Source organism: Pygoscelis adeliae, unplaced genomic scaffold (assembly GCF_000699105.1).
Source record: "Pygoscelis adeliae isolate BGI_AS28 unplaced genomic scaffold, ASM69910v1 Scaffold57, whole genome shotgun sequence".
Classification (NCBI taxonomy): Eukaryota; Metazoa; Chordata; class Aves; order Sphenisciformes; family Spheniscidae; genus Pygoscelis; species Pygoscelis adeliae.
In genome coordinates this window covers 15,977,038-15,994,235 of record NW_008825615.1, presented here as the reverse complement: position 1 = coordinate 15,994,235, position 17,198 = coordinate 15,977,038, and the positions used below count along the sequence as shown (strand labels likewise).

At 36.3% G+C, this 17,198-nt stretch overlaps 1 protein-coding gene across 1 annotated transcript in view; it reads left to right on the top strand.

Annotated features, from left to right (window-relative positions):
* Positions 1–17,198, top strand: part of MCPH1 (microcephalin 1) — a 183,353-nt gene that overhangs the window by 70,646 nt on the left and 95,509 nt on the right. The window contains exons 10-11 of the mRNA XM_009333260.1: positions 10,291–10,328; positions 13,462–13,624. Of these exons, the coding sequence (XP_009331535.1) occupies positions 10,291–10,328; positions 13,462–13,624 (201 nt within the window). The remainder of the gene's footprint in view (positions 1–10,290; positions 10,329–13,461; positions 13,625–17,198) is intronic.

Genomic DNA, 17,198 nt, shown 5'->3' with positions numbered 1-17,198 from the left:
ACATCTTGCCAGACATTCAGAAAAATAACTTTATGTCTATATTTGGTATGTGCGTTTGCAAACTGTCTTAGATTGTATCGGTTTAGGGGACAACATCCTTTTATGTTTTCCTTCCAATTTTGATTTTGTAGTTGCTTTGAATAGGTACATATTTTAAAAACTGATACTTGAAGCATTACTGACTTTGAGCCGCAAATGAATATTAAACTAGTGTGAACTAGAAGAGGTGGAAGCATGCAAGCTCATTTACAGTTAACAGTGAAGAAACTGGAACTATCTACACGTTTATGGCCTAGGGGAAATGGGGGTGGTGGACAAGTGGTCACTGAAAGTTATTCAAATTGATTGTTTCTGGGTGTAGCGATGAGACGAGTGACTGAAGATACAAATTATAAGAGTGTTGCATGGTACCATTGAGAAACTTTTATGGTATTGACCAAATGTCTGGTGGTGTGATTTTATGCATATCTGATTTGATCCTAGAATGTTTCTTGTTTACAAGATATCTATCTTACATGAAGTAATCCTGTAAGTGTTTGACCAGCTCTAGCTGATGACAACTGAATAGTTGATTATTGTTTAACTGTAGTTATCTAGCTGACTCAACATAAAAGTTGAAGAAACAAGTTGTTGGGAAACAAGCTTTTAGGCAGACTACATTGTGGGACAAGTAACTTTGAAAGCGTCAGTGATAAAAGGATCTAATGTTATACATCACTGCAGAAAATTTGCTTCCTTGGAGTGTCTGAAATATGCCACTGAATGAGACATTGAAATCCAACAAGAAAGTTTATTTTTACTGGCAAGACACAGCTTATGCTGTTGCTATATCCAAAATAAAGCTGTGGTCATTTGTTTGTTCCAAATGTCCACGTTTTGTAATAATATTAGCAATTGAGAACAAAATGTCATATCAATAAATAGTGTTAGTATTTGTTTCCTATAAATGGAATATGCCAATACGCATTTGATAAAATACTTTTCCGTCTTTTGGTATAAAGTTAAGTAATGCAAAAATCTAAGAACTTCATATTGGCCTAATGGATTTAAAAAATATTGAATGCTGTAAGAGTGATGTATAGGAAAAACTAAAATTAGTATCAGCAAGCTTAATATGAGATGGCTTAAATCACTGAAAAATATTCTTAGTAAACATTTGAAAAGCAGAGTCTCAAAATACTGCCTGTGACTTAGTACTTACTGGTAATGCTTAAGCTTTTCAGAGGATAGTACTGTAAAGGATGCCTATGTATCCCATGGTTTGAGACAGTTTTATAAGTCCTGCTGTGTGTTTAACCTCATGAGTATTTTCACTCAACCTTTGCAAGGCAGTTCTGGTTCTGGACTTTGTCCAGCTAGTGAGTTTGTCCCCCGCACTTCTTCCACATGTAGTTGAGGGCTTCCAGAACAGAAGCCATACTCTTGGCATCTGCTCTGCACTTACAGTGCATGCTTTGGGCCATGTTTTCGTTATCACCACTTAGGGATGCTACCATTCCTGCCACGAAGATCTCCTGTAGCTGGACCTAGTGGGCTGATTCATGGCCTTGGGTCCCTAGAAATCATTCTCTTTATGATGGGTTTCATGCCAGCTATTCTGGACTACCTACTGAAGTGCTGTGGTCTATTTCTTAACTTGAAAACAGTGTCTTTTCAAGTCAGTACCTTTCTACGGCAAAAGGCACAATGTTCTCTCAACTCAAGTTTAGGGTGTTTCCTGTTGTCCCAGGGACACTTGTATCTGCTGTTCACACTCTAGTATGGGTTGCTGTTTGGAACACTGGAAATATATGCCATGACAGTGATATCGGAGGTGGTTGACTTTGCAGTTTGTCATCTTAGCAGGCAGAGTAGTTAAGATTCAGGAGTTGAATTCGCCCAAGTTTTTATATAAAATTGTCACAAAATTTCTGTTTGGTCAACAGATTAACATACTGGTTCTTTTTCAGAACCTTATTCAAGAAATAGTGGCTTAAGTATATGGAGAGCTTTGATTTTTGTCTGCATTTAAGAATTTAATTTAATTTTCTTAATTTAAGAGTTAAGAAAAAAAAATTCAGTGGTCCCGTCTGTCCTGTGTCCTGTCCGCCGTCCCCATCCCCTGTCCCCCATCCCCGTCCCCCCCCCGAGATTGGTAGGTATGGTGATTTTTGGTCCAGAGACTATTTATGAGGTCTTACATAAAGTTAGAACATATTTTTTATTAGTACTTCTAGGCAAGTAGGAAATTGCTCGAGAGCTATCCATGGTGAACAGTAGATAGGGATAAGCACCAAGAATAAAATCCTAGAATCCCAAGTTATTCGAGGTACATTTATATCATCTCCATCCTTTTATTTAAAAGTCTATGGCATTCTTGCATTTGATGGTGGAAGGGAGGCTTAGGTACAAAAAACAGATGCAACTCTTTCTGGCTCAGAGCATGAGGGGAGCAGTGCATAAACATTGTGTAAGAAGTGAGACCATACAGTCCATGCTTGAGACATACATACCTCACTGCTGAAGATCTGTATGTATGCTGTAACTTAACTCTTGTTACTGGTAAATCACAATTCTTTTCTAGTTTTGGGGTACATTGTTACATTTTACACTGAGGTCATAACCGTCATGCCGGAAAACCAAACAACCCACTGGACTGCAGCTGGTTTGGCAAAGAATCAGTGTAAAACTGAAACTATTTTCCCTCTTGGCATCAGAAACCACCAGGAGGAAAAGCAACTGCTGGTTAGATCCTCTTTTTTTGGGAAATGTAACTCTTGGAAAAATGAACGCCCTACATAAACCTACTGGTATCTGGCATGACTCTATAGGCCGGAAATCCTTTCGTTGATGGAACTGCGCCTCACAGCGCTTGAAAATTGTTGAAAATCAATCTGAACAAAAGACTTGCTAAACTCTATTTCATCAGCATTTGACATGTCTTCATTAACAAATACCACCATTCTTTTCTATACTGAAGTTAAACATTTTATGGATTAGTGGTGTGATCTTTGTAGAATTGAATTATGAGTTCACAAAGAATGGAACAGGAATATAAATAGGCAATCAGCTAAATAGGAAAAAATTTTGCACCATATTGCTGCTTAATAGATATACTACTTCCTACTAGTATAATCAGAAATGCTGAAAACAGTGGCTGTTGATCATAAGTACTCACTACAAAAAATCTTTTCTGAAAGAATTGTGTGCATGTATGATGAATTCATAATCCTTCAAGATCCTAAAAAAGAAAAGTGTTGGGTTTTTTTAAATTATTATTCTACCCTTCATAATATTGCTGTTGCACCTCAAAGCCTGAAATAAGTATTGTTCAGTTGTTTACCATATTGTCTAGAGGGCAGTAAAGCTTTAACTCAGGTTGTTGACTATCATCAGTTACAATCTTGTCAGCAGGGTATTTACTGAAGTTTACAGTCTTGTATCTTAACACAAACCTAACATAAATCCAGGCTTGACTTTTTTGGGCTGCAAACGTGTTCAGGAGTATCTTCACCTGAAATTCCACGCATTGCTGCATAGTTGGCAATCTCCAGAAGACTTCAACTATCCAAATTAACCTCACGGTGTTAATAATAGTGCAAACCCAGTATTTAGCAGTTGGGGTGATGCAAAATGATTCTTTCCCTCTTAAAATGGTTCCATCCCTAGAGCCTGTGTAATGGAAGCATGTCTCTCTGTGCCTCAGTTGCTTCTTCCCAATGTATGACACATTGTGAGCAGTGTTAACTGAGCCACTGACGTCTGCAATGAAGTAGCTGAGGCAGACATCTTTTCTAATGAACCTTCCATGATAGGTGGCAACCATCATTACCAAAAATGGAATGGATGGCTCATGAGGGCTTAAAAATTAAACCATTAATTTCACTGAAGCTACTCTACTGTTGCCTGCTAACCCTTGTGGCTTGGTTTTTATCTCAGGGCATAGTGTATCTCAGCTGAAGATTTATGAAGTGCTTTTAGTTGGTCATAAGTCAGCTGTCCAAAGAAATGGTTCACTTCATTGGATCATTATGAAAGCATAAACAGTTTTTAATGTCTGAACAGACAGATGAAACAGTCACTCCTACATTATGCTTAATTTTTTGTTGAAATTCTTTACAAGAAGGATACAAACTATTTTTGTTAACCTCGGTGAAGCTGGGGGGTGGGGGGAAAAGTTCATGTTGCTTAAAATTTCAGCAGAAAAAAATTAACTGTGCCTGACTTTCTCACAGATCATTTGGGAAGGTGAGTATACACTGGGCATTATTTGGTGCTAATGACAGAATTAATTTATGCCTTAGTGTGGTCTTTAAAATGTTTCTGCTTGCATGTATGAGTTTTCCCCATAACATAGTATTGCCCCATGATAGCCCTTGTTCCTCTTCCTCCTGGCTTGTGACTTTTTTGGGGTGAGGGAGTGTCCTTCCTTCACCTGAGCTTTCATTTTCTGTTAGAATCTAAACTATAAAGTAGCTTTCTCCTCCCTTTAGCATCCCACTTCTTGAGATTCACTTCTGTCACATTGGCAGTCTCTCCCTCTCTGTCTCCTCAGGTTTCACATTATATGGTCTGGAGGTGAAACTTTCCTAGTAAAAGACAGTTGGGAACTGGGCTGCTTCTTCTAAGCGATGCTGACCGGGAAGCCAACCCCTAATTTGTACCTGTGGGCTTCCCATCAGAATGGGAATCACTGTTGCCTGTGCGTATTGGCTTTTTTCATGTCACATTGATTGACTTGGAAATTTTTGTTTGCAGTCAAAGGGGTGGTAAGGAGCATCTGCTTCCCCCTTAATCTTTGTCTGTCCTACCAGAAAAAGTCAGTTTCTAGCTTTGCTAATGATCACAGCCAGAGAAACCTGTCCTTTGAAGTTGCAGAATGCTGTGAAAGCTGTCCCTTGCTGCAGAGTTTCATATCCCACATGGTTGAATTTATTTTTTTTTTAAATATAGTTGTTAGCTATTATGGTTACATGTGGAAAACTGAAAATGTCAGTAAGTTGTAAACTGTGACACTGCTAGTCTGAAAAGTCTGAAGCTATTCATCATCTTTAATCTTGCCAACAGAAGTTCTAGGGGTTCCTATGTCTGTGATTACAGGATTTCTCATTTTTTCTCATCTTTGACAGTGAAGGAAAGCTTCAGGCACCTGTCATGTCATCTTATTTTTCTGTCTTCTTATAGCCTGCTTTGTTTTTTCATCTTTCCTCATGGTAGTATTGGTTTAGTTAGGATGGGTGCATTTTTCACATCTTTCTAAGACCAAAGCAGAAGTACTATATTTGGTCAGAAAATTACAGTCAAAATTGAGTTTGCAGCCAGAGGAAACTGGAAAAATGTCAGTATCAAAGGACTGATAAGAGGAGAAAGGCCAGCCAGAAAGTAAATTACAGCTTTGAATAATTGCTGTTTAAAACTACTGAATTGTAATCATTCATTACAATTACCAATTATTTTCAGCTATAAGCCACAATTACTTAAATAGAATAAATTAATGTAGCACAATTTATAGAATGTTTCTAAAAACGGCCTTAAAGTTTTGGATCCTCATTACAACCTTCCTAGATAAAAGCAGAGTGAAATTAACCTGACTCTTTAATATTCCCATGCTACACACGGCTCTGGTTTTTGGCTCATGTACTAGTAGGACTGAAGATTGTTACTTCTGAAATACAGCTGTAAAGATCAAAAGTGAGTATACAAGTTCTGAACCAATTTCAGAACCATCTGATGGACCTACAATAGCCAGAGAAAAAAGGGATTGGAAGAGTACAAAGCAGATAGCAGAATAGTCTTGTACTCTCCCTTACACTTTATTTGCACATGCATGCACTGCTTTCCCCTGCCTCCCTCCTGCCCCCCAAAAAGCCCTTTGTCCTTGCTATATTGGCCAAACCACATAGGTATCTTGTTGAGTACTGAAGGTCTTTTTTTCCTCCATCACAGCATACGTCTGAGTTTGCGAGTACACTGAAGCTTATTTCTTTCAGAACTTCAGTCAAATTTAAGGCATAAGAGGAGCATTTCGACTAAGTAATATACAATTCAAAAGTGGTATTTATTGGTTGAAATCCTTTCTTGAAAAATATCAGGCCTAGGTTCTTGACCCAAAGACAAAATGAGATCTAATATACTTAGGCTGGAATTTAACCAGTCATAAATGTAAAACTATTCCTATCGAGTCAATTCTTAGCATGAATGCACTTTTTTCTTGAGAACTGGCCTGGAAAAACAAATTTTATGGTCACATTTGAATTCATTTGTCACTTATGAAAAACAACTCATGACATTCTTAAGGAAACAAAATTTGAGTTCACTTTCTTGAAAAGCAGGTTGTACAAAACAGGACTTATCTCTTATTGTCCTTCAGCTCCAAGAAACACCTGCTCAAACTTAAAAGAAAGAAAGAATACATTTTGAGGTTGGATGCCTTTTTTGTGGTGTAGGTCAGTTAGCATACAGGAAGTATCACATCGTCTTTTAAGTACTGGGAAGATTTACAAATACTATTTCCTTTGGGCTACTGAAATGCATGTTTTATATTTCGGATGACTTAAAAAAATCTTGTTGGCAGACTAAATAAATACTTAATGCGACTGTGCTCCTAAGAAATATATAAAGGAAAGCTGAAGCATGTCATTTATAACAGCCTATATTCCAGACCTAAAAAATAATTCAGAAAGAAGTGTGTTCTGATTTAGAGTAGAGATATGCAACTCTTCAGGATTCAGAGATTAATGATAAATGAAAGGACCAGTTAACTTAATACCACCTTTTCCAGTGTTTTATTAATAATAATCCTGCTACAAATGTGCATTAGAACTCATAGTGATGCTCACCAGATGTCTTTTTGCTGGTCAGAAAAGAAAATGCTAACTCAAAATTTTTTTGCAATAAAAGCAACACGTAAAATAAAACAGACACAAAGAGCATAGAAGAAAAATTGCATAGCAAGGGGGGGGAAGCAATTAACTTGAAAAATGTACAACTGAAAATTAAAACATAGTTTGGCTAAGTTTTCTGCTTGGTAACTGTAATTAAAGAGGACTGCTTGTCTTACTGAAGCAATAAAACAACATGTTTTCTGCTTAGCGAATGACCTCTAACTTGCAAAAATATGCAGTTCTGAATGAAAATGAAATAATAGTTTGGAAGAAGTTAAATTTATTCCAATTTCTACCTTTTGTATGCATCCTTCTGCGTTCCTGAGTCTGAATCACTTTGAAGCGCACTGACAGAACATTTGCCCGGAATACTCACTTGTACCATCTTGTATGCAATGTGTTGTAGCATAAAAGCTACAATTCAAAAGCTGACTTTGCAGGGTAATGTCAGGACAGGCTGCAGGTTTCCCAATTTGTGTGGATCCAGTATTTTCACTTCCCTGTAGATAAGGTATTAAGGAACTGTTAACAAACATTTCTGCTCTGAAGCTGAAGAAGCAGCTGCAGGATCTCAAGCTGCCTTGGTTTATAGTAATGCTTTTTTTTAACCCAAGTTTGGCAAAAGTAGTGGTCTGATTAGTAATACTTCCATGACATTTCATTTATAAAAAGTTGTGAGGAAGGGTATTTTTCTGCACATTCTGAACAGGCTCATCAGGATCTGGCTTTGGAGCTAGTACTATACAAGGGCCCCAAGAACCTAGTGCAATTCTTTTGTGTGGATGTAACTCCAGACTTTCAGCCAAAGAGCTTCATTCTGATGGCAGTGAGGCTTGACTTCAGATACTGAAGGAGAACATCATGACGATGCTGAAGTATACATATTTGACATAGATGAGGTTTTCGGCCCAGAAAGATTGGACAGAGAAGAGTAAAACCTTGCTTTTAAGCCATGTTTTGTGCCTTCCCAGACTGTCACATCCCAGGATCCTTTAATGTTCAGGAGTTTACGCAAATCCAACAACGTGTATTAAGACAGTATGAGGTATGTCCTCACTATTGTATAATGTGGCCCCATGTCCGATTTCAATCATCTGACCTAACCTGTGCAGTAGAGTGCCTAATATTGCAATCCTTCTGCCACGAGAACCCTTACTCAATGTCTTACTAGATGTTTTTTTGAGTGTATATACTCAAATTTTGAATTTATATTACTTACTATTTAATACTAATTATATGAATGTTATGGTAGGTATATTTAATATATATTGTTGCATTGTTATTATTTTTGCTTAAACTCTGCATATAAAACAAATGTGGAACTGAAGCTGTGAAGTTCTTGGAACTTCCAAGAGCAATTAAATGTGACTGCTTATTTGTAGTTGAAAGTGATGCAGTAGAAAGTCTTTTGGCTAAGAATACAACAAATTTTGATTACAGATTACAGTGCATATTATCTTCTCTTCAACTGTCAGGCTAGCAGTAGGCTAAGACATCATCGGTAAGTATTGCTGGCAATAAGTTAGAATTTGGAAACTTATATTTCAAAAAATACTGCATAGAATTTCTCTCAAAGAAATATTTCAATATAAAAGTTTCATCCTTTCCTCATTTGAAGTTTTATTCCTTTCTATTATTGTTTTTACATTTTCACATTGTATATATTTTCAGTTCTGAAGTATTGTATAGCTTACATAATGTTGTCTGAGTACATGTTTATCATGAATTTAAAAAATTATTGAATATGCTACATTATATTGCTTCTGAAGACTTGAATAGTACCTGGGGTTTATGTTTTTCAAATTTACCCAACCACGGAATGAAATTACCATGTGCATGTTGAAAAGACTACTTCTTATGTTATCTTGAATATCTAGCTTGTCAATGGTATCTAAATTGTGTTTTATTTATGCAAAGATTGTTCATATAATGAACAGTCATGGTGCACACTATTAGTCTACAGTCTATTAGTCTACAGAGATAACTCCAAAGAACTCCATTCTTAAATGTGACAAATTGCTTGAACACTTAATGGAGAACAGTTCTGTACTGATAAGAGAGGACGGATGGAGTTGCATAAGAGTGTGTTCTCTCTTCTGTTCTGTGATTCATTACTGGGTAAAATGAGTTGCCCTCGAGTCCTTTTTGGCCTGTGCTACCAGCTGTAATCCAATTCAAAATGTTTTCGTAGTCTCAGCTCAATACATTACTCAAAGGAAACTGAATTTTAGCAGAGACTTTGGGAGCTTACTGCTTGTGGTTGTGGTAATAGATTGGGGGGGCAGAAATGGGAATGATTATTTCTTATGGAGCAGTAGTTACCTAGAGAAGTAATTTGAAAATCATATATTGATTTTGAAAATTAGGAGGAGTTGTTTGAAATCATTGTATAAAAGTCAGTCGATCTACTTTTTCTACAAAATTAAAATGTTTATGTAAACATACTTGTACATGTTCACGTAGCTACAAGTAATTCTTAGCTAAGATTTCCAAAACCTCTTACATATATTTTGTGATGACCATGTTATGTTCAGTTATGTATTTCTCTGATACTGCTAAAATTCATGTTCTGTCCTACCTTTGTATGTGCTGGAGGCTTTTATGGTCATTGCTAATGACCAAAGGATACTTCTTCCTCTTCTGACTTCTATAATACTAATTCTTAAAAAGCTTATTTAAAGTCTGTATGGGGCAAACACTCCTACTTTGCACATAAGCTACGGAGAGTATTGCAGGGGAAGGGAGGGTGCTTTTTAAGGTGTCTCAGAATTGCTGGTCTGATTGCTGTACTCTTTTGAGTATACCTTGTGTGTTATATTACTCGGACAGCTTTTCACTAGACAAGATTTAAGAGTGAAAGAATGTTTACTTAAAAACCTGGACTTAAAACACTGAAGTTGTGCCCCCCAAAAAAGCTACACTATCAGAATAAAATTATTAAAATTATACTTTACAATAAATATGTAAATTGTTTCTGCAGCATCTCAGCCAGTTTCTGCCTTTCTTTTGGAAGAAACTGGAGTAATTTTAAACTACAGGTTTTCTTTGTTGAAGGTAAGCTGCTTTTTCCTTTCCACCTGATCAGAAGGAAAAGGCGGAAGACAAATACTATGCTTTTTTCTGTGGCATCCCAGACTGGAAATCCTTTGCTTTTTGTTTTTACTAATGGAAATTTGCATTCCTGTCTTCTGCTGTATTGGATGCTTTGATACCAGACGTGATGAAGGGTTTTCCTTCCTTCCTTGTCCTCAAAGTTTAATATTTCTAGTATATACGTTAATTAGTACAGCCTCTTCCCCAGATGATACTGTAATTATGAAGTAGTTTAGTCCTTTTAATGGAACAGTTTCTAAGTTAAGTTTTTTTTTTTTCAAAGGGGAAATCTTTTCAGATTTTTGATGTTTTCTTGTCTCTTTCACATCTCTAGCCAACAAGGACACTAGTTATGACGAGTATGTCTTCTGAGTAAGTATTAAACATTTTGACTCTTAAGTCAGCACACCATTTAAACTTGAATGTTGATAATCTTTTTATGCCTATAGAGGCATAAATGGCCATATATGGGCTGTATGTGCCGTATGGTAAAATACTTTATTTCATTCTGTATTCTAGCTAGCAACGACATATACATGTATGTATGTGTGTCTATATACAGTGTGTGTGTATGTTTGTGTTGCTGTGGTGCAGACTGAAGTAGTTGTTCCATAGGTGAGCTCAACAGGGTTTCAGAGCAATGAAACTAAAATCTTAAGCAAGTTTTGAATTTTTCTGAAGGAAGCATAAAAAGGAATTTTATGTAGTAAATGGTTCAGACTTTCAGCCCAAGACTTAGCTTTTTCCCCATACATTTTAATTATTTCTATTTAAAAAGTCATAGTCTGAAACATCAGTTCAAAATGTTTTCTTTCATATAAATAGTTGCTGAAGAAATATCAGTTGTAGGCTTTTTAGCCACTTAGTTTCAAAACATTAGAAGCAGCTGCCACTGCATATTTTGGGGGAGAGTTAATAATTTTCTGGCATGGTCTTATCGTTCTCTTAAAAGTCTTACAGCATAAAGAACATCCAACAAAAACACAGTTCCATATTTTATACTACACTTGCTTACAGTTTTTTGAATTCTTTTTCAAAACTAAAGATATTTCTACTACCCACAAATCTGTTTCAGGTTTGAAGTAATTATATCTTGACAGTTACATAGATACAAGTACTCAGAAACAGCACTTAGTGGCTATCTTCTAGAAGCATTTTGTAAATGGTTGTCAATAGCTATTAACAAGTATACTACTATATGTCAGAAACATAAAATGGAATTAATACTTTTCTTGTATTTAATGTGACTGGATGCTAGTAACACCAAGACTGTAAAATGCACTTCGCAAGTCATGCAATACAGGATCACTGTAGGGGAGGTAGAGATAATAGCTACAGTGCAGATAGGAGTAGTGGAAAACAGAGGCAGTGATCTGCCTAAAAGAAGAGAACAAATCCTGGCAGAGCTGCGGAAAAAGTTCTTTTGTTGAAAGAGGTCATTAATATATTATTTCTTTAATGTTGCTTTTATGTTGATTTTTCCTACAAGCCAATTACTATTTCGTTAAATAAAAATGTCTGGTGATAACAATTGCTTTTCTTCAGAACTTCTTCATCGAGATCATGCTTTTGGCTGTCTACAGTTGTAGGCATTCATCAACCTGTAAATGGGTGAAGGGAAAAGGACTGCTTCTGAAAGAACTGAAGAACAGAAAACAGTCCTCCAAAGTGTACAACTCAATGGCCAAAAGCCAATTCTACTACCCAGTAGCTACAGCCTCAAAAGTGGTTCATTAGAATTTAAATTTAAAGATCATGAGTTCAGTGGTTTTATGGCATTGGGTTTTGAGATTACATTAAATGCTGCTCGCTGATTCACTGCCAGCAGCTACATGTTTTTCTGAATCACAAATTTTGTGATTGTCACAAATCAGTGAAATTTTGCTGTAAATTTGCATCTGTCAGTTTTTGCAGCTGACTGAAGTATAAACTAGTGAGTTTTCACTGTAATTTATAAGATATCTTAGATTCAATTCTTGGACAACAGGACTTTTCCCTCTCATTGTAAGGAATTTTACGTAGACACAAGAAAGAAGAAAAGCTTCAGGTAGAGCATGGAAATGCATCCCCTGAGCATGGAGTCTAGGCAGGGCCAGCCCCTGTAGGTTGCAGCGTTGCAAAAACATTCCCTTGTAGGCTATGTCAAGTTAAACCTCATCAAATGAAAAGGGAATAGTAAATATTCCCGTACCATTCAAGGCAATATAGCCAAGGCCAGAATTCACACTAACCAGTGTCTGGAGTGAGGCAGTTAAGTCAGTGGTTTGATTTTTTTTTTTTTAAATTATCTTTTTTTAAGTGTCTCCACATAAAATATCACCTTTTGACTTGTGTGACGTTAATTTGCTACATTGTTTGCTGTTACTATTCATTTATTTGTTTGAAACTTCTTAAAAAAATATTGTTGCATTTTCTGTGAAGAATTTTTTGCAGGTTATGTTAGAGTTCCTCTAAGTAGTGTCTGCTTTAGCTGGGGTATTTGGGGAGCTTTGACTGAGTTACTTTCTGTGGAGTGCAATGTAGTGAGAATGAAAGTAACCCCAGAGACTTCTGGGGATGTTCTGAGTGTGCTTGCATTATGTCAGTAATTAACTTCAATACCTGAGAGGATTACCATTGTGATAGATGCGCCTGTGTTCAAGGTTGTGCTTAACTGTTTTATCTTGCGTAGCATGCCGTGGACATTTCCAAGTCCACTAAGGGGGCAGAGAGGGCACTGGAACTGGGCTTTCATTTACAGATATTTAATGATCATTTGTACTAATGATTTATAATAATAAACATTAATAAGAACAGTAAATTGTTCTCATGCAACAGCTTTTCTCTAGTGATACCAAGATTTCACTGTTCTTACAATTATATATTTGTGGGCTTCAGTGTAGCTATGTAGAGAACTCAAATTAGAATTCCAGTTATAGGTGGCAATTCTGGTTTTTATATTTAATTATAATTGTATTTCAGGATAAGTAAATTTTTAATTGAAATATTGGTTCGTATGTATAGGTAGCAAGCCAGAACTTTAGGACGCTTAGACACAGCATTTTATTCAGATGCTGAAAATCTGGTGCTTCCTAATGAAAACCTCTTAAGAGTGCTGTCTCTAAATGTTTACATTTCCTGGTAATACTTTTCTGATAGCACTACAAAAGCAACAAAGAATTAGGCTCTGTTGTACTAGGCATTGTACACAAACAATATGTTAGATAATTCCTGATTCAAAAGCTTCTATTTAAACAGACAAGATAGAATTTGGGGACAAAAGAGCTTTGATGTGCAAGTAGATATGATTGTGTGATGACAGAAAAGGGTCTGTTTGGACTCTGTGGGAAGGCTAATGAATTCAGAGCTAGCAAATGGGTAGAGGCTCAGTGAGAAAAGGATAAGAAATTATTAGGGAGGAAAGAAGTGAGATGAATTTGAGTTAATTTGTGTTGTGTGTATATGCTTCTATAATTCTGCATATCCATTCAACATTGTATGTTTTTTTTCCTTTTCTTCTTTTTAGGAAACAAAATATAGTAATTCAGGTGGTGAATAAACTTGGAGACTTTTTGTTCTCAGATGATGTATGTGAAACAACAAGTCACGTAGTTACAGGGAGTCCTCGTCGTACCTTGAATGTTATGCTGGGAATTGCTCGTGGGTGTTGGATTGTTTCTTATGAATGGGTAAGAAATATTTTTAAATTTTACTACAGAATAAGTTAGTATTTTGTATAGCTGAAGTATCAACCATATAACAATGTTTGTGTCCATGCTATGTACAGTGGTGCAATGTTCAGATATTCAGGCTTACCTGGAGTTAGCTCAATTAGAAGAAACTTGCCTGTGTGAAGCTCTGTTACCATGACTTAGTCTTTCAGTACTTCATCTAACCAAAGTATTCCTGTATTGTACCTCAGTATGTATTTTAGAAATGCCTGAAGTCTTATCTCACAGATAAGAAACTCATGTCACAGGCATTATTTTTGGACACATTAAAGCCTAAACAAACCATTTCTGCTCAACATTAGCCAAGTCACATTATTCAGATTGAATTTTTTATATACTGATTTAGTATACTTCTGCTGTGTTCCGAAACATGTATTATGTTCAGCATTGGTAAAAATGAAGGGGAATTGTTAGATATTTTGCTGCATAGTGGGAAAACTGTAAAATAAAAAAAAAAAAAAATAAGGAGAGCTATTTGTAGATGAGTAGTTTGGAGACTTTGTAATTTATAGAAATGGTTCCCAGACATCCAGATCAAATAATCACTGTATATCTTCAAAATTTCTTGTGGACTACCACATAAAGTTACCAGACTGTTACTGTAAAGACAAGACAATAATGAATTGCTGTACTGGGTCCAGCTGGGATGGAGTTAATTTTCTTCATCGTAGCCTGTATGGTGCTTTGTTTTGGACTGGTGACCAAAACGGTGGTGATAACCTACCAGTGTTTTAGCTATTGTTCAACAGTGCTTACACAGCGTCAAGGTGTTCTCTGTTTTTCGGTCAGCGCCCCCAGCGAGTAGGCTGGGGGTGCACAGGAAGTTGGGAGGGGACTCAGCTGGGACAGCTGACCCTAACTGATCAAAGAGATTTTCCATATCATATGACATCATGCTCAGCTGTAAAACAGGGAGGGGTTTTTCCAAAGCAGCCATTGCTTGGAGACTGGCTGGGTATCAATCTGCTGATGGGAATAATTACTTTTACTTCATTTGGGTTTTTTTGAACTTTTTTTTTCCCTTCACTTATTAACTGTCTTTATCTTAACCCACAAGGTGTTTTTTTTCCTCGCTTTCACCCTTCCAGTTCTCTCCTCCATCCTGCTGGGGCGGGGAGTGAGTAATGACCGGGTGAGGGGCTTACCTGTCAGCCCAGGGTTAAACTACCTCAATTGCTCACTGTGATAATAGAGATTAACCACTCAATCTGACATTGCAGATGACATTTTTTCAGCTTTCCTCATGTTTCCAGAGCTATAAAATACAGCTGTTGGAATTTATATGGAAATAGCTCTTCATCTTATACAGAAAAGGGTTGTAGAATAACTTTAAATTTCTTGGTTTCCTTTTTCTTATAAATACTTTAAAATTTAGTTGTTGGGCTGAAAACAAAATAAACTCCTGTTGCCTTTTTGTTTTCAAGATGTCTGGCACTTACCAGTGTGAAACTTGTCCTACATGATATACGTGTAGTTATCTGAAGAATCTGTTATGGTATACTTTGGAGTTTTCAGAAGTTCTTGGTGATTAATTTCCCTTGGAAAAAAGGGGTTTGCATCTTTGGTCACCTTAACAATCCAGTAATGTGCCTTTGGCAAAAAAGACGAATAGCATCCTTGGCTGCATTAAAAGGAACATATTTGAGCAAGGGGTTTGAACAAGACAATCTCCACAGGTCCATTCTGGCCTCAACTATTACATGATTCTATGCGTCTATGAATGAAATACATTGAAATATCTGTCCCACACTTGGCTTTGTATGGAGTTTTAAACAAGTAACAACATACTTGCTATAAGTTACTTTCTCATAACAGGGTTGACAAAGATGAAAGCTGTGTATTTCCTTGAGAAAAAGCTTCAAATAACTGCTAAAATAGCTAAAGATGTAGATAACTACTACAAAACTCCAGTGAAATATCTTCGTATCTTTGTACATAAGACAGTATTTGGACGATCGGTATTCTGGCAGTTGCTGTCCTGGAATTTCATTGCCCATTTTATGCACTGTGCTTCTATGAGCCAATCCATGGTGAAAATATCAACACATGCTCTTCATAGACCAGTATTGACTAGTAGCAATGCCAAATTTTCTCCTGCTGTCTTACAGTCTACCTTTTAGACTCATCACAGGATCATCCATATCCCTCATATAATACCAATAAGTTAAATGGAATTGTTCCAAGGATTAGTTTGTTCCTGTAAGTATTACTGGATCAAATGCTGAAGCTGTCTTCGCTCATTTTATTGAGCTGCTATTTAGAAAAAATTCTAAAATTACTAGGAAAGCCACATGAGAAGGAACTAGAGAAAAACTTCAGAATTCAGTTGTCCAAATCACAAGTTTGTTCCATCTTATAGTATCTGCTTATCTGTGTATATTGCTATTTTTCATTTTCTTAGAACTGTGCTTAATTCTTTCACTGAGGCCAGGTACAACTTTGTCCATAAATGTCTAATCCCGCAAGTAATTAAGTCCTTTATTTCACTGAAAGAAAATATTGCTTTGAACTTTAAAAAAAAAAAAAATCTTAATCTGGTTAAAGCTATGCATCTTATCATGTAAGAGCATTATTGTCTTATTTCTAATTGTGTCACTGGCATAATTTTGCCATCTTTTTACCCAAATTCATTAACTGAATATTTTAACTAGAGAAGAGAAAGCTGAAGTCTTACTTAACCATCGCGAAGAATTCTGTAGAAAATTAGTCAGGAGAATTTCATTTAAGCAAAATAATCGTTTCCTTTTATTAATGCTACAATACTGAATACTTTAAATGCCTTTCTGTAATGTAGTCAATCCTACCATAAGTACTTTCATTGGTAAAATACTTCAAATTGGATAATTAAAATAATCAATCAGTCTGGAGAAATCAGTAGTACCTTTTAAACAAGGTATTAATTTTGAGCAGTGATGATTGTCTTTTCAAGATGTTTCTCAACGTTTTAGGAAGCTGAAATATTATTTACCTCTGCCTTTTGACTTGTAACATGGAGAGATAAGTTAGGCTGCAATAGTTTTTTCTTCTTCTGAGAAAAACTTTAGATGATATTTTTAAAGATGGATGTTGGAGAAATATCAAATTTACCATTAGACATTTAATCTTCATGGCACTCCTTTTACATATTTCAAGATGAGTTATTTAAGTACAAATACCGTATGATCATTCAGTGAGCTAGCTGGATGGGTGAGAGGCCTTAAATAATGACTAGTCAAATAGTGTGTTTTCAGACCCTTGAGAACCTGATGTTTGACATAAATTTTCCTATATAGTGTGAATAAAAGAACATAGCTGATACAGATATGCAAAGGAGATCTTTGCACCAAGGCTAACCTTATAGCTGTATAACCTGGAGGACACTTGCTGGAGCTCCATGCCATACAGGTTGCCTGCTACTGAATTAGATAAAACAGTCCATACTTGAGGATGCAGTAACAGAAGATTGATCAACTTGATTCTAGAGCCCAAAGCCAAAGGAAAACTATGCTTTTCCCACTCTCCTCTTGCCTCCCTATTTCCTCCTTTCTTGTGT